Source organism: Aphis gossypii, chromosome 1, assembly GCF_020184175.1.
Source record: "Aphis gossypii isolate Hap1 chromosome 1, ASM2018417v2, whole genome shotgun sequence".
In the NCBI taxonomy this organism is placed as follows: domain Eukaryota; kingdom Metazoa; phylum Arthropoda; class Insecta; order Hemiptera; family Aphididae; genus Aphis; species Aphis gossypii.
In genome coordinates, this window is record NC_065530.1 from 38127098 (window position 1) to 38144460 (window position 17363).

Sequence of the window (17363 nt, forward strand, 5' to 3'; positions counted from 1 at the left end):
CTATATTCCACGTATTCATTGTGTTCATGTATCTGGAGTGTCATTTATTATAAACTGTAAAAAAGAAAATTATAATTTGTAATGGTCATTACAAATTACCTTACTCTTTAAGTCATTGTAAACAAAAAACAATCCTAATATATATACTAGTAAAAGACATATCAGTATCTAATTCTCAGGATAGGTACTTTATAATTCAATAAGTACCTAATATTAATATTAGTAATTAATTTTTTTATAAGAAATATGGTAAATAGAACTAATTTTTGACAAAAACATGACGCATATTATTGTTTTCTTAACTTAATTAATACCGATTACCGAGATTTTTTTTTTTGATTTTTCATATGACTTAACAAATCACCGTTACAGCAAATATAATTATTTTTAATGATGAAAAAACAAAAAAGTTAACAATAAAATAAAAAAAATAAAACAGAAATTAAATTAAATTTAGATTGAAAAGGTTAGGTTTCTGTTAGGTTAATAACTTCGATGAATGCCGAGTAACAATGTACCATAAAGATTAGATTAGAATGAGTAAGTTGGTGGTAGTCCTGGGCCCTGGCAGAACCTAATCTAATGTACAAAAAAAACATGAATTAATCAAATAATATATGTTTACATTTATATGTAGGACTATTAGGTACTTAAAAATAGATATGTACTACCTATGTATACTGAATTTAGATCACATTTTTTTTATATATTACACATATTTATTTTAACAAAGTAAAGAAATTTTCTAATAAAAATAAACATAAATTTTTATATAGGTACATTTGAATATTTTTAAATACAATTCATTGTATGTTTACTAATCAATACTTTGCTCTCGTATAATAAAAATTGCTTGTCTGCTGTGAGGATCTGAGAAAAAAAAACTAATAATAATAATTAACATGACATAAAATATGTATCCCGTCAATAAATCTAAGATTTAATTTAAATTTAAAACTGTTTATTTCAAGTCATTATGATAATATATATCACAAAAAAAACCCTTCGTAAACTTCGTGTAAAAATGGCTAAGTAAAAAAAAATATTAGATCTTTAAGCACTATAAAGATGTGATATCATGAATTAATGCTAAGTATATTGAATTTAAGTAAACGTATTTTGTTTCAATAATTTATTTACTTTGTGAGGAATTATTTAGAATAGTATATAAATATTAATAATAATATGTTTTAAATAATAATAAGTTATATTGTAATAGTTCTTCGCCATTTTATTATATTATTCACCACACTTTGTTTCTTTTAAGAAATAATTCCTCGCCAAGTAAATAAATTATTGAAACAAAATACGTTTACTTAAATTCAATATACTTAGCATTAATTCATGATATCACATCTTTATAGTGCTTAAAGATCTAATATTTTTTTTTACTTAGCCATTTTTACACGAAGTTTACGAAGGGTTTTTTTTGTGATATCACTAATTTTTATCATCATTGCAAATGCAAATAATAATAATGATAATGTATCTATATTTTTATCTTTAATTTTATCTAAATAATATTATAATATCTATAATGACTATAATTGTTTTAGTTTTTTTTTTCTAGAATTATTATATACACGTCTTTTTCATCTTTCTTTATTTTATTTATTTTTATTTTTTTTATATTTGGCCGGTCGGCACGACAACGCGAGAAGCGGCCGCCGCGATTCCAGATTTCAATATAATTTTTCATTAAAAATGTTTCACGTTTCCTTTAATAACTTAATTTCTAACTGTACGATTTTTATGATTTTTACAAAAGGATCATCTGCATAATTTCCCTCATGTTTTGCAATTTACTAGGTATAAATTGATTCAGTAGATAATTAATTATCTCATCTGACAAAAAACACCGAAATGTACATGGTTTTAATGGGAAACTCCTGCTTCGAGATAATATACACTGTCGTGCCACCGCTTTTATTTTTTTTACTTAGCTCGCGCTACGACCGTGGAGCTGGATATTTATGTGCTTTAAATGTAAATAGAAAAGATTAAAAAATAAATAATAGTTACTTATGATTTTATGAATCTGTACACTTTTAATACTAGATCTGAAATTATTGTTGAGTTTTATTCAATTTTTTAATTTATCTAAGACACTGGTAGCTTAGGCCATTAATATGTCGATATAATATTTTTACAGTAGATTTTTATAAATTATTTAAATTTTTATAATAGTAGTTATATTGCAGTGTTTTAGATTCTGAACGAAGTGATTTGATTTTACAATGATGTGTGTTTTTTTTTTTTTTTTTTTTTTTTTTTTTTTTTTTTTTTTTTTTTTTTTTGTGTCTGTCACCACGTTTTGGAGCAGTAAAAGTGCTCCGATTTTAAAAAGTGGACCCTGTTTCGGATAGGAAAGTGAATGTAGTTTGTACTTTGGGGGGTCAAAAGTAAAAAATTTCCAATAGTTTTCAAAAGCGCCAGGAAAAACCAAAAAAAAATGACGGAAAAACGGCAATTTTTACGCAAAACCAGTTTTCGACCAAATCGATTTTTTTTTATGGTTGTAATTCAAAAACTAATCACTGAAAATACTTGAAATTTTCACCAAATGTTAATGTCAGTGGTATCCGTATATAGTTAAATTTTCAAAAAATTTTGACCTTTTTTGAGTTATTTATAGACCACTGAAATTTTCGATTTTTTTGAGAAATTTTTTTTAAAGTGTCGATAAAAAATTTTTGGATGACCAAAAAGTTTTGAAAATTTAATACAAGGTTCCTTATGAGTTGTTTTTAATGTAGTTAAAAAAAATTAAAAATCGTTAGTCACAATTTTTTTTTATAAGCGTTTATAGTTCAAATTTTTACGAAATCTGTCGAAAACGCGAAAATTTGCAAGTAATTTTGAAGTTGAAAAATCATAAAATTTTTTTCTTTTATAACTAAGTTTTGAAAATCTGGTACAAGGTTCTCCATAAATTTTTCTACAAATATCTGTAAAAAAAACTCTACCGGATTCAGACAAAAAGTTTTTATGAGTGTTTGAAATTTAAATTTTTACAAAACCGCGTTAAATAACGGTTTAGCCTCAAACGATTTTTGATATTTGTTATAATTCAAAAAGTATAAGTCGTAGATACTTGAAAAATTTTACCAGTTATTTAGATTGGCATTTTATTTACTTGATTTAATTTTCAAAATATTTTGAGTTTTTTTGAGCTATTTATAGACAACTGAAATTTTCAATTTTTCTGAAAAATTTTTTTTGAAGGGTCGATAAAATTTTTTTGGCCCTATCAAAATACTTGAAAATTTTATACAAAGTTCCTCATATATGATTCTTATAGTGATTAAAAAATTATAAGAATACATAGGCACAATTTTTTTTTATTAGCATTTGAAGTTCAAATTTTGACGAAAATTTGTCAAAATTATGAATATTTGCAAATTATTTGAAGTTGAAAAATCATAAAATTTTTTGTGTTTATAACTAAGGATTAAAAATACAACACTAAGTTTTCCATAAGTTTACCTTCAAGTATCTATAGAGAAAACTCGAAGCATCATTATAGGAAAAATTTTAAGTGCGTTTGAATTTTAAATTTTAACGAAATAGCGTAACGATAACGATTTATCCTCAAACGATTTTAAATATTTGTTATTTTTCGAAAAAAAGTATAAGTCGTAGATACTTGAAAAATTTTACCAGTTATTAAGATTGGCATTTCCTTTACGTGATTTAATTTTCAAAATATTTTGACTTTTTTTGAGCTATTTATAGACAACTGAAATTTTCAATTTTTCTGAAAATTGTTTTTTTATGTGTCGATAAAATCTTTTTGGCCCTATCAAAATACTTGAAAATTTAATGCAAAGTTCCTCATAAGTTATTATTATAGTGATTAAAAAATTATAAGAATACATAGGCACAATTTTTTTTTATTAGCATTTGAAGTTCAAATATTGACAAAAATTCGTCAAAACTATGAATACTTGCAAATTATTTTGTAGGTATACTTCATAAAAATGTTTGTATAAGTAGCTAAGAGTTGAAAATTTAATACAAGGTTTTTCATAAGTTTAGCTTACAATTATTATAAAAGAACTTAAATTTTGTTGTATTCGGGCCATTAAAACATAAACCACTTTTTCACCAACCACTAGAAATTATATCCTAGGCTGACAAATCTTCGTTCAGAATCGTTTTTCGTATACAATGATAACTATCATTGGATTCAAATTTAACACTCCTATAATATATAATAATGATCCATACGGCACCTAATGTACAGCAGAGCGGTACTCACTTGTTTTGTTTAAATTAAATTGTTTTAACATGTTGATTATGTTTCTATTTAACCTTCAATTTTAGAGCTGGGACCAGTGTTTACTCTATCTATTGTGAAATGCGATAATTGCGGCATTTAGTAATATGTTTTATTATAATATTTATTCCACATGTTTCGAATAATATAAGTGATTCATTTTTGGCCAAACGGTTTGAGAGTTGAATGTGTAGGGAGTTAATTAGTTTGGTTTTGTTTAAGTTTTTCTCTTCTTTTTGAGATCAAGGTATGCCATATAGTTTGTATTGTTGTTTATTTTATTTTACTTGGTTACATTGTTTTTGTTATTTGCAATGACAATTCTGTATTTTTTTTTCTGTGTAAATGTTTATGTTTAAGAGTAGAGTATTAATAGAGGATACAATACGAGATACATTATTATTGTATTTTTGTATTTTTAAGTTATTATATTCGTGTATCCTAACTTTTTTTTATATTGTTTTTATAGCCTATAGTATTTTATAGGATTTAGTTATAAAATTAATCATAATTTTTGTAAATATTAGTTATAAATTACATGGTAAATTAATATCTAAAACATCTAAAATTCCTTAATTTTTCTTGCTGAGCAAAAATTTAAATATTTTTTTAGCATGCTTTTACTTCCTAATACTACTTATTTTTATTTATAAATGAATATTTGGAATGCTGAGCTTGTTAGCAATTTAATTTAAAACTATTTTAATTTATAATATAACAACTATTTTCAAATTTTAATCTTACCTAATCATGACTTAAGTCTTCAACGTTTTTTTAAATGTGGAATTAATTTTTATCCTCCTGAATTAGGAGAACATAAACATTTTCTACGTCTTCCTGAACTTCAAGTTCATTATGGTCCTCCTGAATTTGGAGAACATATACATTCTCTATATCCTCGTGTATTTGAAGTTCAATCCACGTGTCAGGTTGTACAACCTGATCAGTAGATGTTGATTTTAAATGTAATCTAATTTTATTAATGTCAAGATGAGAATTCTGAACTAAATTTTCTGATTGAGAAGTAGTCATCATATTTTTCAGGGAATTAAATCTATAGAAAAATCTTCTGTCAGACAATTTATAGTAAAAGAATTCAGTTTTATTTTGGCTTCTAACCAAAGTAAAATTTTATAAAAATGGGAATTACACTATGGTTAATTACATTAAATCAATATTAATACATATTATCATAGGTATTAAAAATTTAAAACAAGAACATTACTTTTTTTGGCAATTGAACAGAGATCACAGTATATTGCACGAGTGTATTTTTTCTAATTCCACCGCAATTCACAAATTATCAACCTATAATCCTGAATTTTATTTTGTCCAACTTCTTGAATAATTTTTTCAATAAAACAACTAATAATGTTATTTCATCATCTTACCATTCAATTGAATCTTTGAAAGATAAAATGAAATAATTAATCAAACAATTTATGCATACATTTTTATACAATAAAAAAAAGAAAGCTGTTATTAAATTTACGTAAATAATTTAAAGTGAGAAAAAAGTAATTATTAGGGGTATCTCGAAAGGCAAAAAATATCTAAATTAGTAAGTTCAGAAGCACTGACATTTGTATAAAATATACAGAATTTAAGTACTTAGGAAACAAATTGATAGAATCATAGGCGTAGCTACGATTTAAATCAGGGGGGCAAATTAAAACAAGATTATAAAAATGCCAATAATAATAATATAAAAAAAAATTGTTTTAATTCAATTTGAGGCACAAATTGAATACAGCAGGGGTGGGTAAGTTCCCACCTCCGCCCCACCCTCGCTACACCCATGGGTAGAATCTTGATTATTATTGCTACTAACTAACTCTGTTATAGGTAGGTACTAAAAGAGTTAGAAATGCAACTGTAGGAGTAGTTTTTCAATAAAAGTTCCACAAAGTATGAAGTTTTTATTGAGGAAGTTTACAAACCAATGTATAAAAGATGAAATTGAGTTACATTTTTATTTTTAACAATAATTTGCATTTAGCACAAAGAAATGTGAATTCTTTATAATCAGGTAGATTGCCTGTACATTTATCATTATTCTAATTAGAAATGTATACTTTTTTTTTTTTAAAAATGGTTGCAAAAATTAACAACCAGTGACAGTTATCCTAATTTACTAAAAGCACTATCCAATTTTATCAGTTTGCTAGTAATTTTCAAAATTAAATATTAAAACATTGTGAAAGCAAAATTGAATAGGTAATTTTATGAAATAGTAATAAAAAGATTATATGATAATGATTTTTATGGAGCAAATTACAAATTCTTGCAACTTTAATTAAATATGGTGATGTAATTCAGGAGTTCAAAATATTATTATTATAATAAATATTTTTTTTAAGTAGGTAGGTACCTATTAAATGAAATAATATTTTAAATATTTATAAGGATGTTTGTATACATTATAATCTTTGACAATAATATGAAAGTATAAATACCTTTTATTTTATAAAATATTATTTTGCAAGAAATTTATGTTTAGACTAAAAATATTAAATAACGGAGTGATATGGCGGGGTACACGCATTGTTTTTGCATTACAGATTAAATTCGTATAATTTGTGCTTGTATTTCCTGCGATAAATGTTAGTCACGCTTATGACGGGGTCATTTAAAATCAGGAGATAAATTTGGTATTTTTTTGCATAATACTATCGTATGTCTACAATAGAATTGTTCTAACGACTAATAATTAATAAGTGCCATTGTCCGATTGCCCATTGGCAATAGATCCGTTTCATATGGACAGGGCCGTTAAGTCATTTACGCCTAGGTCTACAACATTTTGGGGGCGGCAAATTTTGTAAGAAATGGAAAAAAAATCATATAAATATTTATAACATTTTGTTTGGGGGGGTAAGGGTGGCATATTTAAAAGAGCCTGGGGCGGCACCTGTTCTAAATTCGGCACTGCGCAGTACGCATGGACGTGTTTTTCGATTTAAATTGGTCAAGATCATATGCACTTTACCGACGAGGGAAGAGTGCCATCGTTATTCGTCAGGTTAGGTTAGTCTGCTGCGCCGCGGGTACAAACTTTAAAAAATGTAAACCAAAACGCGACGTATGAAATGGGCTAATTAGTGGGTTGAAAAACCACTTAGAAAAATACACATATTAGTACATTACACATATGGATACTTCCTATAGCGACATACGTAATACCTGATTGAACAACTTGGTCTGGTGCGGCGTCAATCGAAATTAAATAAATTCGGCCTTTACTTAGTAGCCACGTCTTATACAGCATTTGAATGCGAATCGCAGAAATCGGTTGAAGAACTGTAGAAGTGGGTCCTTTACGGCGAGATAGATATAGTCAGGTATAGGAAGTTAATAAAAATACAAAATAAAAATAATGTCGAATCACTATGAGATCCTGTGCGTCCAGTTAATCGTTGATGGCATATTGGCGCCAACAGTGCAACTAGTCAAAAACTCAAAAAGGATTGACCGGTAAAACGACAGAAAAACGTGTTCAGCACTGGTTCACCACGATCAACTTTTTAAGTTGCTGTGTAGTGCTGTTGTCCTCTTATGCCTAGGCCCTAGACCATAACGTTCCGGATGCTGTGCAGTACGTTATACCACAAAATAGATGAAATCTATTTCATCTATTCTGTGGTTATACTTTCCAGTATGTATAGCAGTGGCGTGTCCAGTACAAAATAATTGGGTAGGCCCGTTTTGTTCTGTTGTGTAGTAACTATTAGGACTTATACTTTTTGAATAATAACATATATTGATTCGTTTGAGGATAAATCGTTATCGTTACGCGATTTCGTAAAAATTTTAACTTTAAACGCTTATAAAAAAAAATTGTGACTAACGATTTTTGATCTGTTTTAATTACTATAAGAATAACTTATAAGAAACCTTATATTAATTTTTCAGGTGTTTTTGGTGATCCAAAATTTTTTTATCGACGCTTCAAAGAAAAAAAAAATGCTTAGATAAATCGATAATTTCAACCAAAATATTGGAAAATTTAACTGTATATAGATAACACTAACAAACATTTGGTAAAAATTTCAAGTTTTTACAGTGATTAGTTTTTGAGTTACAACTATATAAAAAAATTGATTTTGTCGATTTAACTGGTTATCCGTCACATTTTTTTGAAAACTACTGGACAATTTTTAGTTTTGACCTCAATAGTTGCACTAAGGATATTCTGCACTTTACCATCGGAAACCACCCCCCGAAATTTGAAATTGAGCATTATTTCGACAAGTTATGCTGTACAGACACAAAAAAAACACTCATCACTTCGTTCAGAATCTCAAGTAATATTAATTTATAGAGTAAACGATATTTTTTTATTTTTTGTAGATAGATGTGTGCGCAGCACCTTTTTATATTGATTTCAGTTCCTGTAGTATCAGTGATATCATGATAATAATATGCAGTAATAAATATTAATAATATTAAAACAAAAAATCAAACAGTCAAATTAAAATTGGACAGACCCGGGCCTAGTAGGCCTACCCTGTAAACACGCCACTGAATGTATAGATGTATAATACAAGTACTTACTACTTATTTATAATAATATATTATATTATTATATTATTATTAGTCAACGCACGATGATAAATGATAAATCGTTTTGGAGTTTTTCACTGTAGCGCAACAAGTAACTACCACTGAATGTAACAATACCTACTACTAAGTACTAACTATATTCAAATATTCAATATTGACCGCATAGTGCGTGGTTAAGTAAATACTATTAATAATTTAAATGTAAACATAAAATTATACATAATAATATTTTTAATATACCTACCGCTTATAGTATTTGAGGTTATCAATTGGGTTAGGTGGGTCACTGGTCAGTGGTCAGTGGTCAGTGACAGCAGTGGCGTAACTGAGGGCCCGCAGACCCCGCGTTGCGGGGGGGCCCATGGTAATTTGGGGCCTTTGGTTATAGGGTTATAGGTATTTGAATTCTTTGATATAACAATATGTTAGGGGCCCATTCTTAACATTTTTATTTTTACGGGGGAGCCCAAGTTTTTTTGTTACGCCACTGAGTGACAGTCCTAACAGCCCATTAGAAAATGCCAAATAACTAACAATTTCAATTTTTAATAATTTTAAAAACGAATAACGACTAATGAGAGAAGTTTTAAAAACGGAGATTTCCGTTTATTTAAATATTAATCTAATATTTTAACCTAGCATATTTCTATGAGGTACCTACAGTAAATTTAACATTCTGTAACAATAATATATTCATATTGGTTTAGAATTTAAATTGAATGTAGGTATATAAATCAAGAAAGGGATTTAGACATTGTGGACGACCATTAAGTATATTACAGTGTCGGATTAGGACTTTTAGATTCAGTCAGCAGTTTGAACCAAAAGGTAGAAAATGTTTTAGTGCTATTGGAAATAGCAATTATTTTGAATAGCACAAAAAAAAACATGTATTACAATATAAACGATTTTTAATATTTAATTTTAATTTCTAGCTCAATCGGATTCATTACAAAAAGATGGATTATTTTTTGAAAATGTGTTATTACAATTTTAGTTATTGAATCATAGGTAATATAATGTATGCAAATTGTTGTAGTTATGTAATTGGAGTGTGCAAATGTGTAATTGTAATATTATGTAGATTGTTGATACAAATAGGTATACAATTAAGTTTGTTAATTCAGAAAGTTTAATTATTGAGTTTTTATGTAGGTATATCACTTAATAGTTTACACATTTTCAGGGTCTGAGCAAATACAATCTTTGAGTAGGTAGTTCTAAATCATTAAATTTTTTTTTAATACAATTAATAATATCAAACATATAATTATATGTTTCCACCTTAAATCTTTTTTCTGTAATAAGATCAGATGTTTCAAAATATGTTTTTGATTGATTTTGTTTTTAAAATCATGGCTATATTTAAGTAGGTATCCATAGTTATAATATAAGAAATATGAAATAATACCTTATTTTTTGTACTATATAATATATATTATATGGTAATATTACCAAGTTCATAATAAATAAATCTAATAGTGATAATATTAGTACTAGTCATCAGTTGTTGTGTAATAAACTATAGGTATAATATAATATTATAATGTATAAATATTATACTTATACGTAGGTAGCTATAAAATTTGTACAGTGATAATGTCATTATTTTAATAATAATTGAGAACTTCTCAAGATTGTAAATAGATATTTATTTCATATAATATCTAGTTCACTTCTTAAATGAATAATATTATAATAATTAATAAGTAAAGGGATCACTCCAGTTACCATAATTACATCAAAGCCGTATCCGCAATAGTGGATTAGAAGTCCAAGTCAGCTTGACTCTGATTATATAATCAGACTACTATAAAGGAACACAAAATAAATTATTCTGTGATGTTTCTACTCTCAACGACTTGGAGATCATTGTCCTTCAATCCTAAATATTTTAGGATAATATAATTATCCTAAAATATTTATAAGTCAATTTGTTGTTTTTATCAAAAATTAATAAGTAGTGCACAAAACCAAAAATATAACATATTTTGATCACTCAAATATTAAAACTAAACAAAATACTCAATGTATACCTATTAGTCGTGCAAATTAAATATTATTTAATTCATAATAACTATACTCTGTTCCATTTAAGAGTTCACTGCTTTGATACATCCAAATGATTCGCCAAACGACGTCCGGACCCCTCTATAACATTAGGTTGTACAGGGAATTGTAGTAAGAATTTGCTACTGTGTAATACCGTTAAAATAGTGTGACATTATACAACACTCTGTATAAATGGTGCACCGGGACACACTGTGGTAACGAGCTCTAGCATGCCCAAACATCGACAAGTTTTTGTCCGGCGCCAGGAGCATTCTTAAATAGAACAAAGTATAATTTACTCAGGAATTTCACAGTAGTATCGTAGTAGTACAGTAGTTCTGTCTCTAACATTTATCTAATACCAAAAGTTTACTCTAAAATATGTCAACCAAAACATTTTATATGAAAAGATATAAACTACAAAGAATTAAATTAAATTAAAGCTTTAAACAAAGTTACTTTATTTTAAAATTAGTATTAAAAAATAATATTAAAAAGATATATATTTTTTAAAATAGAACAGTTTATACTAAGTATTTTAAAAAATATAAAATCAAATTTAAAAATTGACTTGCTGGCGGAAATGTTTTTGGAACTTGTTGGCTTTAACTCCTAATTGCATGTACATTTTTGTTTGCACTTGTCTCATAACTTTCAAATCTCTGGCTTTCCTGTATAAACATATTAATGAGATATATTAAATAAATTATAAACTAAGGTTTATCACTAAGTTTTAACACTAAGGAAACATTTCTTATAGGAGTATGATGTTCAATTATTGTGTAAACTGAAGAATTCTACACTTCTAATATCATTGTGTGGCTTTTAATAGTTCTGAATAAATCTTAAGTTCTAAGTTACATACAAAAAAAGTAAATATGCTATAATTAGTATTATTCAAAATATATCCATGATTTTTTTTATTATCTTATTTATGAATAATAATAATTAAAATAAATATAGTAATAGTTCTACTTATAAAAAGGATGCTAAAAAGATAATAGTTGACCGTGTTCTTAGGATAAAATATAATATTATATAATCTAGTTGATGAGAATACTAAGGTGACTTATCAATGTATGACAAAGTAAATTAAAATTATTAATGTGTATGAATTAAATTTATAAATTGTATTTCCTGTATGAATGAATTGATTATTTTATATTGGTGAACATTAAAAGGTATTATTGATAAGTTAATTATATTTAAACTAAAGCACAATTTTTAATAGGATGTCAGTGCACTATTTGTTTTCTCTCTCTGGGCCACATGCAACATAGACAAAACACATTTACACAGAATCATTTTTTCTATGTTTTTAAGTAATTTTAAAGTAAAGTCCCCTATTACAAAAAATATAGATAATAATATTTTTGAGGGAATGACATATCAATTTTATATTTTATTGTTATTTGCTTTCAAAATAAACAAAATAATGTTGTAAATTTAAATGATCTTTAAATTGTTTTGAGACTATATTTTGATAAATTGATATGTCATTCCCTCAAAAATATTATTCTCTATCTTTTTTGTAATGGGTGTTTTTACTTTAAGATTACTAAAAATCATATAAAAAATGATTCTGCGTAAATGCGTTTTGTCTATGTTGCGCGTGGGCCAGAGAGAGGAAACAAATAGTGTGCTGATATCCTCTTAATATTTCAAAAACTATTTGTTTTGATGAAAAATAATTTTTGTGTTCTCATTGATATAACAACAATTATAGAAAGTTCCAATCAAAGCAATCAATGGCACATAGTAAATAAGTTAGTAAATCAAAATAAACATCCTAGTTTTATCAGACCACCAATCAGGATTAAATCTATATTTTTTGAAGGTGACTGTAGTTAAAGTTTCCTTAATTTGATTAGTAGTATTTTAATTGAATTATAATTTTTACCTAGCAGCAGCAGCAGGGAAAGTTCCTGTCCATCCTACATGTCTGTAATGATTGATTACTTTGTTCAGTTTTGTTTCTTTCATAGCTTCCCAATCATGATTTGGATTCAAATTTTGCCTAAAATCAATTAATTATAAAATTTTATTTTATCAATATTCTATACAGAAAACTAAAATATTAATATATCTTAGTTAATTTGTGAACATTTATTTTATTGTTTTACCTATAGTATCGCATTAATGATCGTTTTCCAATTCTTGCTCCAGAAGGAAGAATTAATTGAGAATTAACATCCTCAATAATACGATAATCATCTAAAGATGTGTCTGCTGGATAACTAGATGAATAGTCATAAAAGTCTGAATATTCAAGTAATGCTTCACCTTCATGAATCATTTTAGTATGACCTAAAATTATACAAAATTATTTTAATTATTCAAATTAAATTATTACAATATTATTCCATTACAAAAGTACCTTTATCGATCATGTGTGCTTGTGCAGACTCTATTGATTGAAAACTTTTTCCAGAATCATTGCACCATAAACACATAAAGCCTTGACATACCTTTTCTCCTAAATACACCAATAATCCTTTCATATCAACCAGATATTCTATGTCAGGTATGAAAAATGAATGAGCATCAGACATGTGTTTAATATTTTGCAATAAGTTTTCACTGCTTTGAGGGCAGAATAAACATATATTGTTTACTATGGGATTGTTTTCACTAACTACTTCACTCCATTCTTCGTCGTCATCTACATCTTCATACTCGTCATCACTCTCTTCAACAAGTTTATTCTCAACTGGCTTAACTATTTTCTTGGCAGCAGGTACACCAATATCTTTATGTTCATTATCTGATTGTAATGCTAAAGTTTTATGTTGTTTAGAAGAAGTGTGGCTATCAAAGGACTTTTGTGAATTATAAGATTTTTTGCAAATGGTGCAATAAATGGAGCTCTTTGTATTTTCTTCATTTTCCTTAATTTGTTGATTCAGTATTCGAGATTCAAATGTTGGCCTATCAACAGGAAGAAGATTAATGATTTTTCTTTTGAGATTATAACGATGCCAATCTGTTTTATAGTGTTCACGATGTGTATCACCAGTTTCAAATACAATTTGACACGTAACACATGTCAATGCACCCTGGTACGGGGAACTCATTTTTCTAAAAACAAAAAAAATTAAACTTATAATTAACATAATAGGTATTAAGCATTAAAAATGAAATACTATGAACAACAAATTATAAATATATTGTTATTGATTAGGTATTTTATTATATAATATAATAAATACTTAGGATAGAATTAAAAAAGTAAATAAAATCATTTTTAATAATATTTGTGGTATTAAGTGGTGAACAATCAATATTTCAATCAACAGGAGCTTAATATAGTTACTAAAATACAATTTTGTAATTATAAGTGAACTAATATTGTTATAGATAATTAGAAAAAATGTTTTTTGGTACAGTTTGCCTTAGTAATACTCCTAGAGAATATAAAGATTTGAACAAAAAATTGTACAAATAATTCCTACTTGTGATTTAAGTATTAAGTTAAAGAGACTTGGCTTCTATTTTTTTTCTTTTTATTATAATTAAAATATATTAACATATTACATGTTACAACAAGTCTGTCTTTTGAACAATATTAAAATTACAACTATTAGATATAATCGAAATGTTAATAGGTGCAGTGATTTGGATACTACTTTGTCTTAACCCTAAAATAAATTTGACCTAATTTATATAAATGTGCCTTAATTGTATTACTTAAAATGAATATGATGAATTTATAACTTTCTGATGAAGTTGTACCTAGATCTATTATTCATAAAATAATTATAACAATCAAAAAGAATAGATGTCTTATAGTAGACAGTAGGATAACAGGCTAATCAGCTTGAGCAGCTATTTTATATATTTACTTTATTATAACGTATCATATTAACATTATTTTTCAGAAAATGGTGTAGACGGTGTGGTGGCAGGTAACAAGTAAATTGTGTTAATAATTACTGACGATTTGTGTTGAACACGATACACGAATGTTTTAAAACAAGTATCTATTGATACGTGTCTAAATTCTAAATACGATCAAGAATCACTTACTTTACGACGTTTAGCAGTCAAAACAATGAGAAATGATTCAATTGCAACTTTCGTATCTTCGTAACAACAATAGGAAAAAGTCAATGTATTCCGTTCAGGAGTAACCTTTACACGTGAAAAACTATACACATTAATGTAATCACTAAGTGCACAGGACAGTCAACAGATAAATAAGATAGCACTATCTGAAAATAATACGTACGCCGAGCACAGTTATACCAATTTCAAAATAGAAATTGATATTTCGTTTTTGTACAGTCTGCCTCATAGACATATACCAAAGAACAAAATATCCTATAAAGTATACATTAGTTTATATATAACAAACGATATACCATGGGTCATGCATGATCTGCCTACAATAATATTGTCCTGATGTGATCTAAGAACCCATGAAATACATTTTTAAATGTCTCAAATGTTTCGACTTAACATAAATATAAAAATCTAATAATTAACATAAGTTTGACACAAATTTCAAAGAGTCGACTCGTCCAGTCAAGTTGTTTATGAGTTACACGTGCGACGTGCCTATTACCGTTTTCCACAAATATCTATATAGAAATCTGTGTTATTTTCTTTTATTTCCAATGGAATGTTATTTCCAAATGATCACACGGCGTTGGCTATTTATGTATATTTAATTTGTGTTCATATTTCAAATATTAAGCTCGTCACTAATTACCTAATGCTTAAAAAAAACTGAAAAAATTGTAAACGATTTAAAAATTGTTGAGATGTATTATTTCAATTATTACCAACCATACATAGGTAATAAAACCCAAATATAATTATGTATAGGTGTCTAATTCTTTACTACCTCTCAAAACATTGAAATGTTTAGTCTTCAATTTTTAGTATATTATATAACAATAATATTTTGAATCAGTCAATAAAGTAACAGTGCTTAAATAACACTAACATCTTATCCAATTTGACAAGTGTTTTCTAACTTTCTAAAACATATTTATGGTAAATTTGAAGTGTTTTAAAAAATCCCTTTTTAAAATCTAAAACAAATTTCAATTTATTAAAATAGATATTTTATTTATTTGTGTTATGAATCAAATAAGTTGTTGCCTAAAATAAATGCTTTTACAAAAGTGTAAAGATCGAAAATGATGATCTTTTTCTTATAATTTGAAATTGAGATTATTCATGTGTTTTGTGACATCCAACAATAATTATAATTTCGAAACTCACTCACAATCTGTAAGTAAAAACAATAGTTGGTTCTTTTTAATAAAAAATATTTCAATTTAATTTCTTAGCTTAAGAAATCGAGATAGAACTTTTCCACGGCTAAGCCATTGAAGTATTGAACTAACCTGGGTACCCTAGCTATTTCTATTTTTTTTCAAAAAACCTTGAAACTGACAATGTTTAAGCGAGTTCAAGCGAATATAATTTAATGTTGATATTACTGGATTGCGTGAAAAGTTTAAAGTTCTTTCTCTAATTGCCTGCTGATGAATAATAAAATGCACTTATTGGCTTAAAACTTTCTTTTTTACAACTTCTAAATATTTAAATAACATTTAAATCTTTTTTGTTCCACACATATATTTTCCATCATCACTCATCGCTAGTAGGTAAATTTCAATTTTTCATTGATCCGTCGGCGAACTCGAATTATTTTGATAGCTGCTCAAAGTTAGTCGGTTTTAGGAAGTTCGTAGGTGTTATACATCAGTACTAATTATTACTCAGAACTGGGATTTTTATTTGTTAAGTGTAGTTGCAATAATAGTTATGAATTAGATATTATCGATCGACGGTGTAGCGTGGAGTGGGGATAATATTAAATTTGTACCTGTTATTACCTGTCATAGCTTATTGTCTAAATTGTTATATAATTATAATTAATTGGACTAATATTACTACTATTATTCGCTTATCGTTTTCGATTACCGATTCCATCGACGATGCATAATAATTAATTCTAATAATACCGATTAGTGATTATGAAAGCCAAAAGTTAAGAATACCCCTGTATTCTGTAACTCCGCCCAACCTTTAACATTAAATTTATCAAGCAGAATAATAATCTTGCGTCCTGTATAATTACAAGACAATAATAGGTACCAATGCCATATGTATAATAATATTATGTACATATTATCCGAGATTGGTGACTGGCGATCTAGATTTCAGTTATATAATGTTTCATGATTATACGATACCTTATGTCACACAATGGTTTGAGCTATTCCTAATTATTAAATTATATGAATATTTGTAAAAAAAATAGTTAACAGTTGTGTACATTAAAAAGCTGTTATAAGGTATGCGTTCGTTTTAGAAATAAAATGAAACACCACTGAAATATGAAACAAACATATTGTGTTTTTGTTTTATATAAAAAAAAAAAAATAGTTAAAATAACAATATTATGTTATAATTGCATTTTTGTAATGAATCAAAATATGTAAAAGTATTTAAC

The 17363-nt window shown here is 26.8% G+C and overlaps 1 protein-coding gene across 1 annotated transcript; it reads right to left on the reverse strand.

Moving 5' to 3' along the window:
* Positions 1 to 11331: 11331 nt before the first annotated feature.
* Positions 11332 to 15081, reverse strand: LOC114119150 (cytoplasmic 60S subunit biogenesis factor ZNF622). Its single transcript, XM_027980637.2, has 5 exons — positions 14921 to 15081; positions 13272 to 13972; positions 13018 to 13201; positions 12795 to 12911; positions 11332 to 11565 (listed from the first exon to the last, which is right to left on the reverse strand). The coding sequence occupies exons 2-5, from the start codon at positions 13966 to 13968 to the stop codon at positions 11454 to 11456; spliced, it is 1110 nt and encodes a 369-aa protein (XP_027836438.1). The 5' UTR covers positions 13969 to 13972; positions 14921 to 15081; the 3' UTR covers positions 11332 to 11453.
* Between the last annotated feature and the right edge of the window lie 2282 nt (positions 15082 to 17363).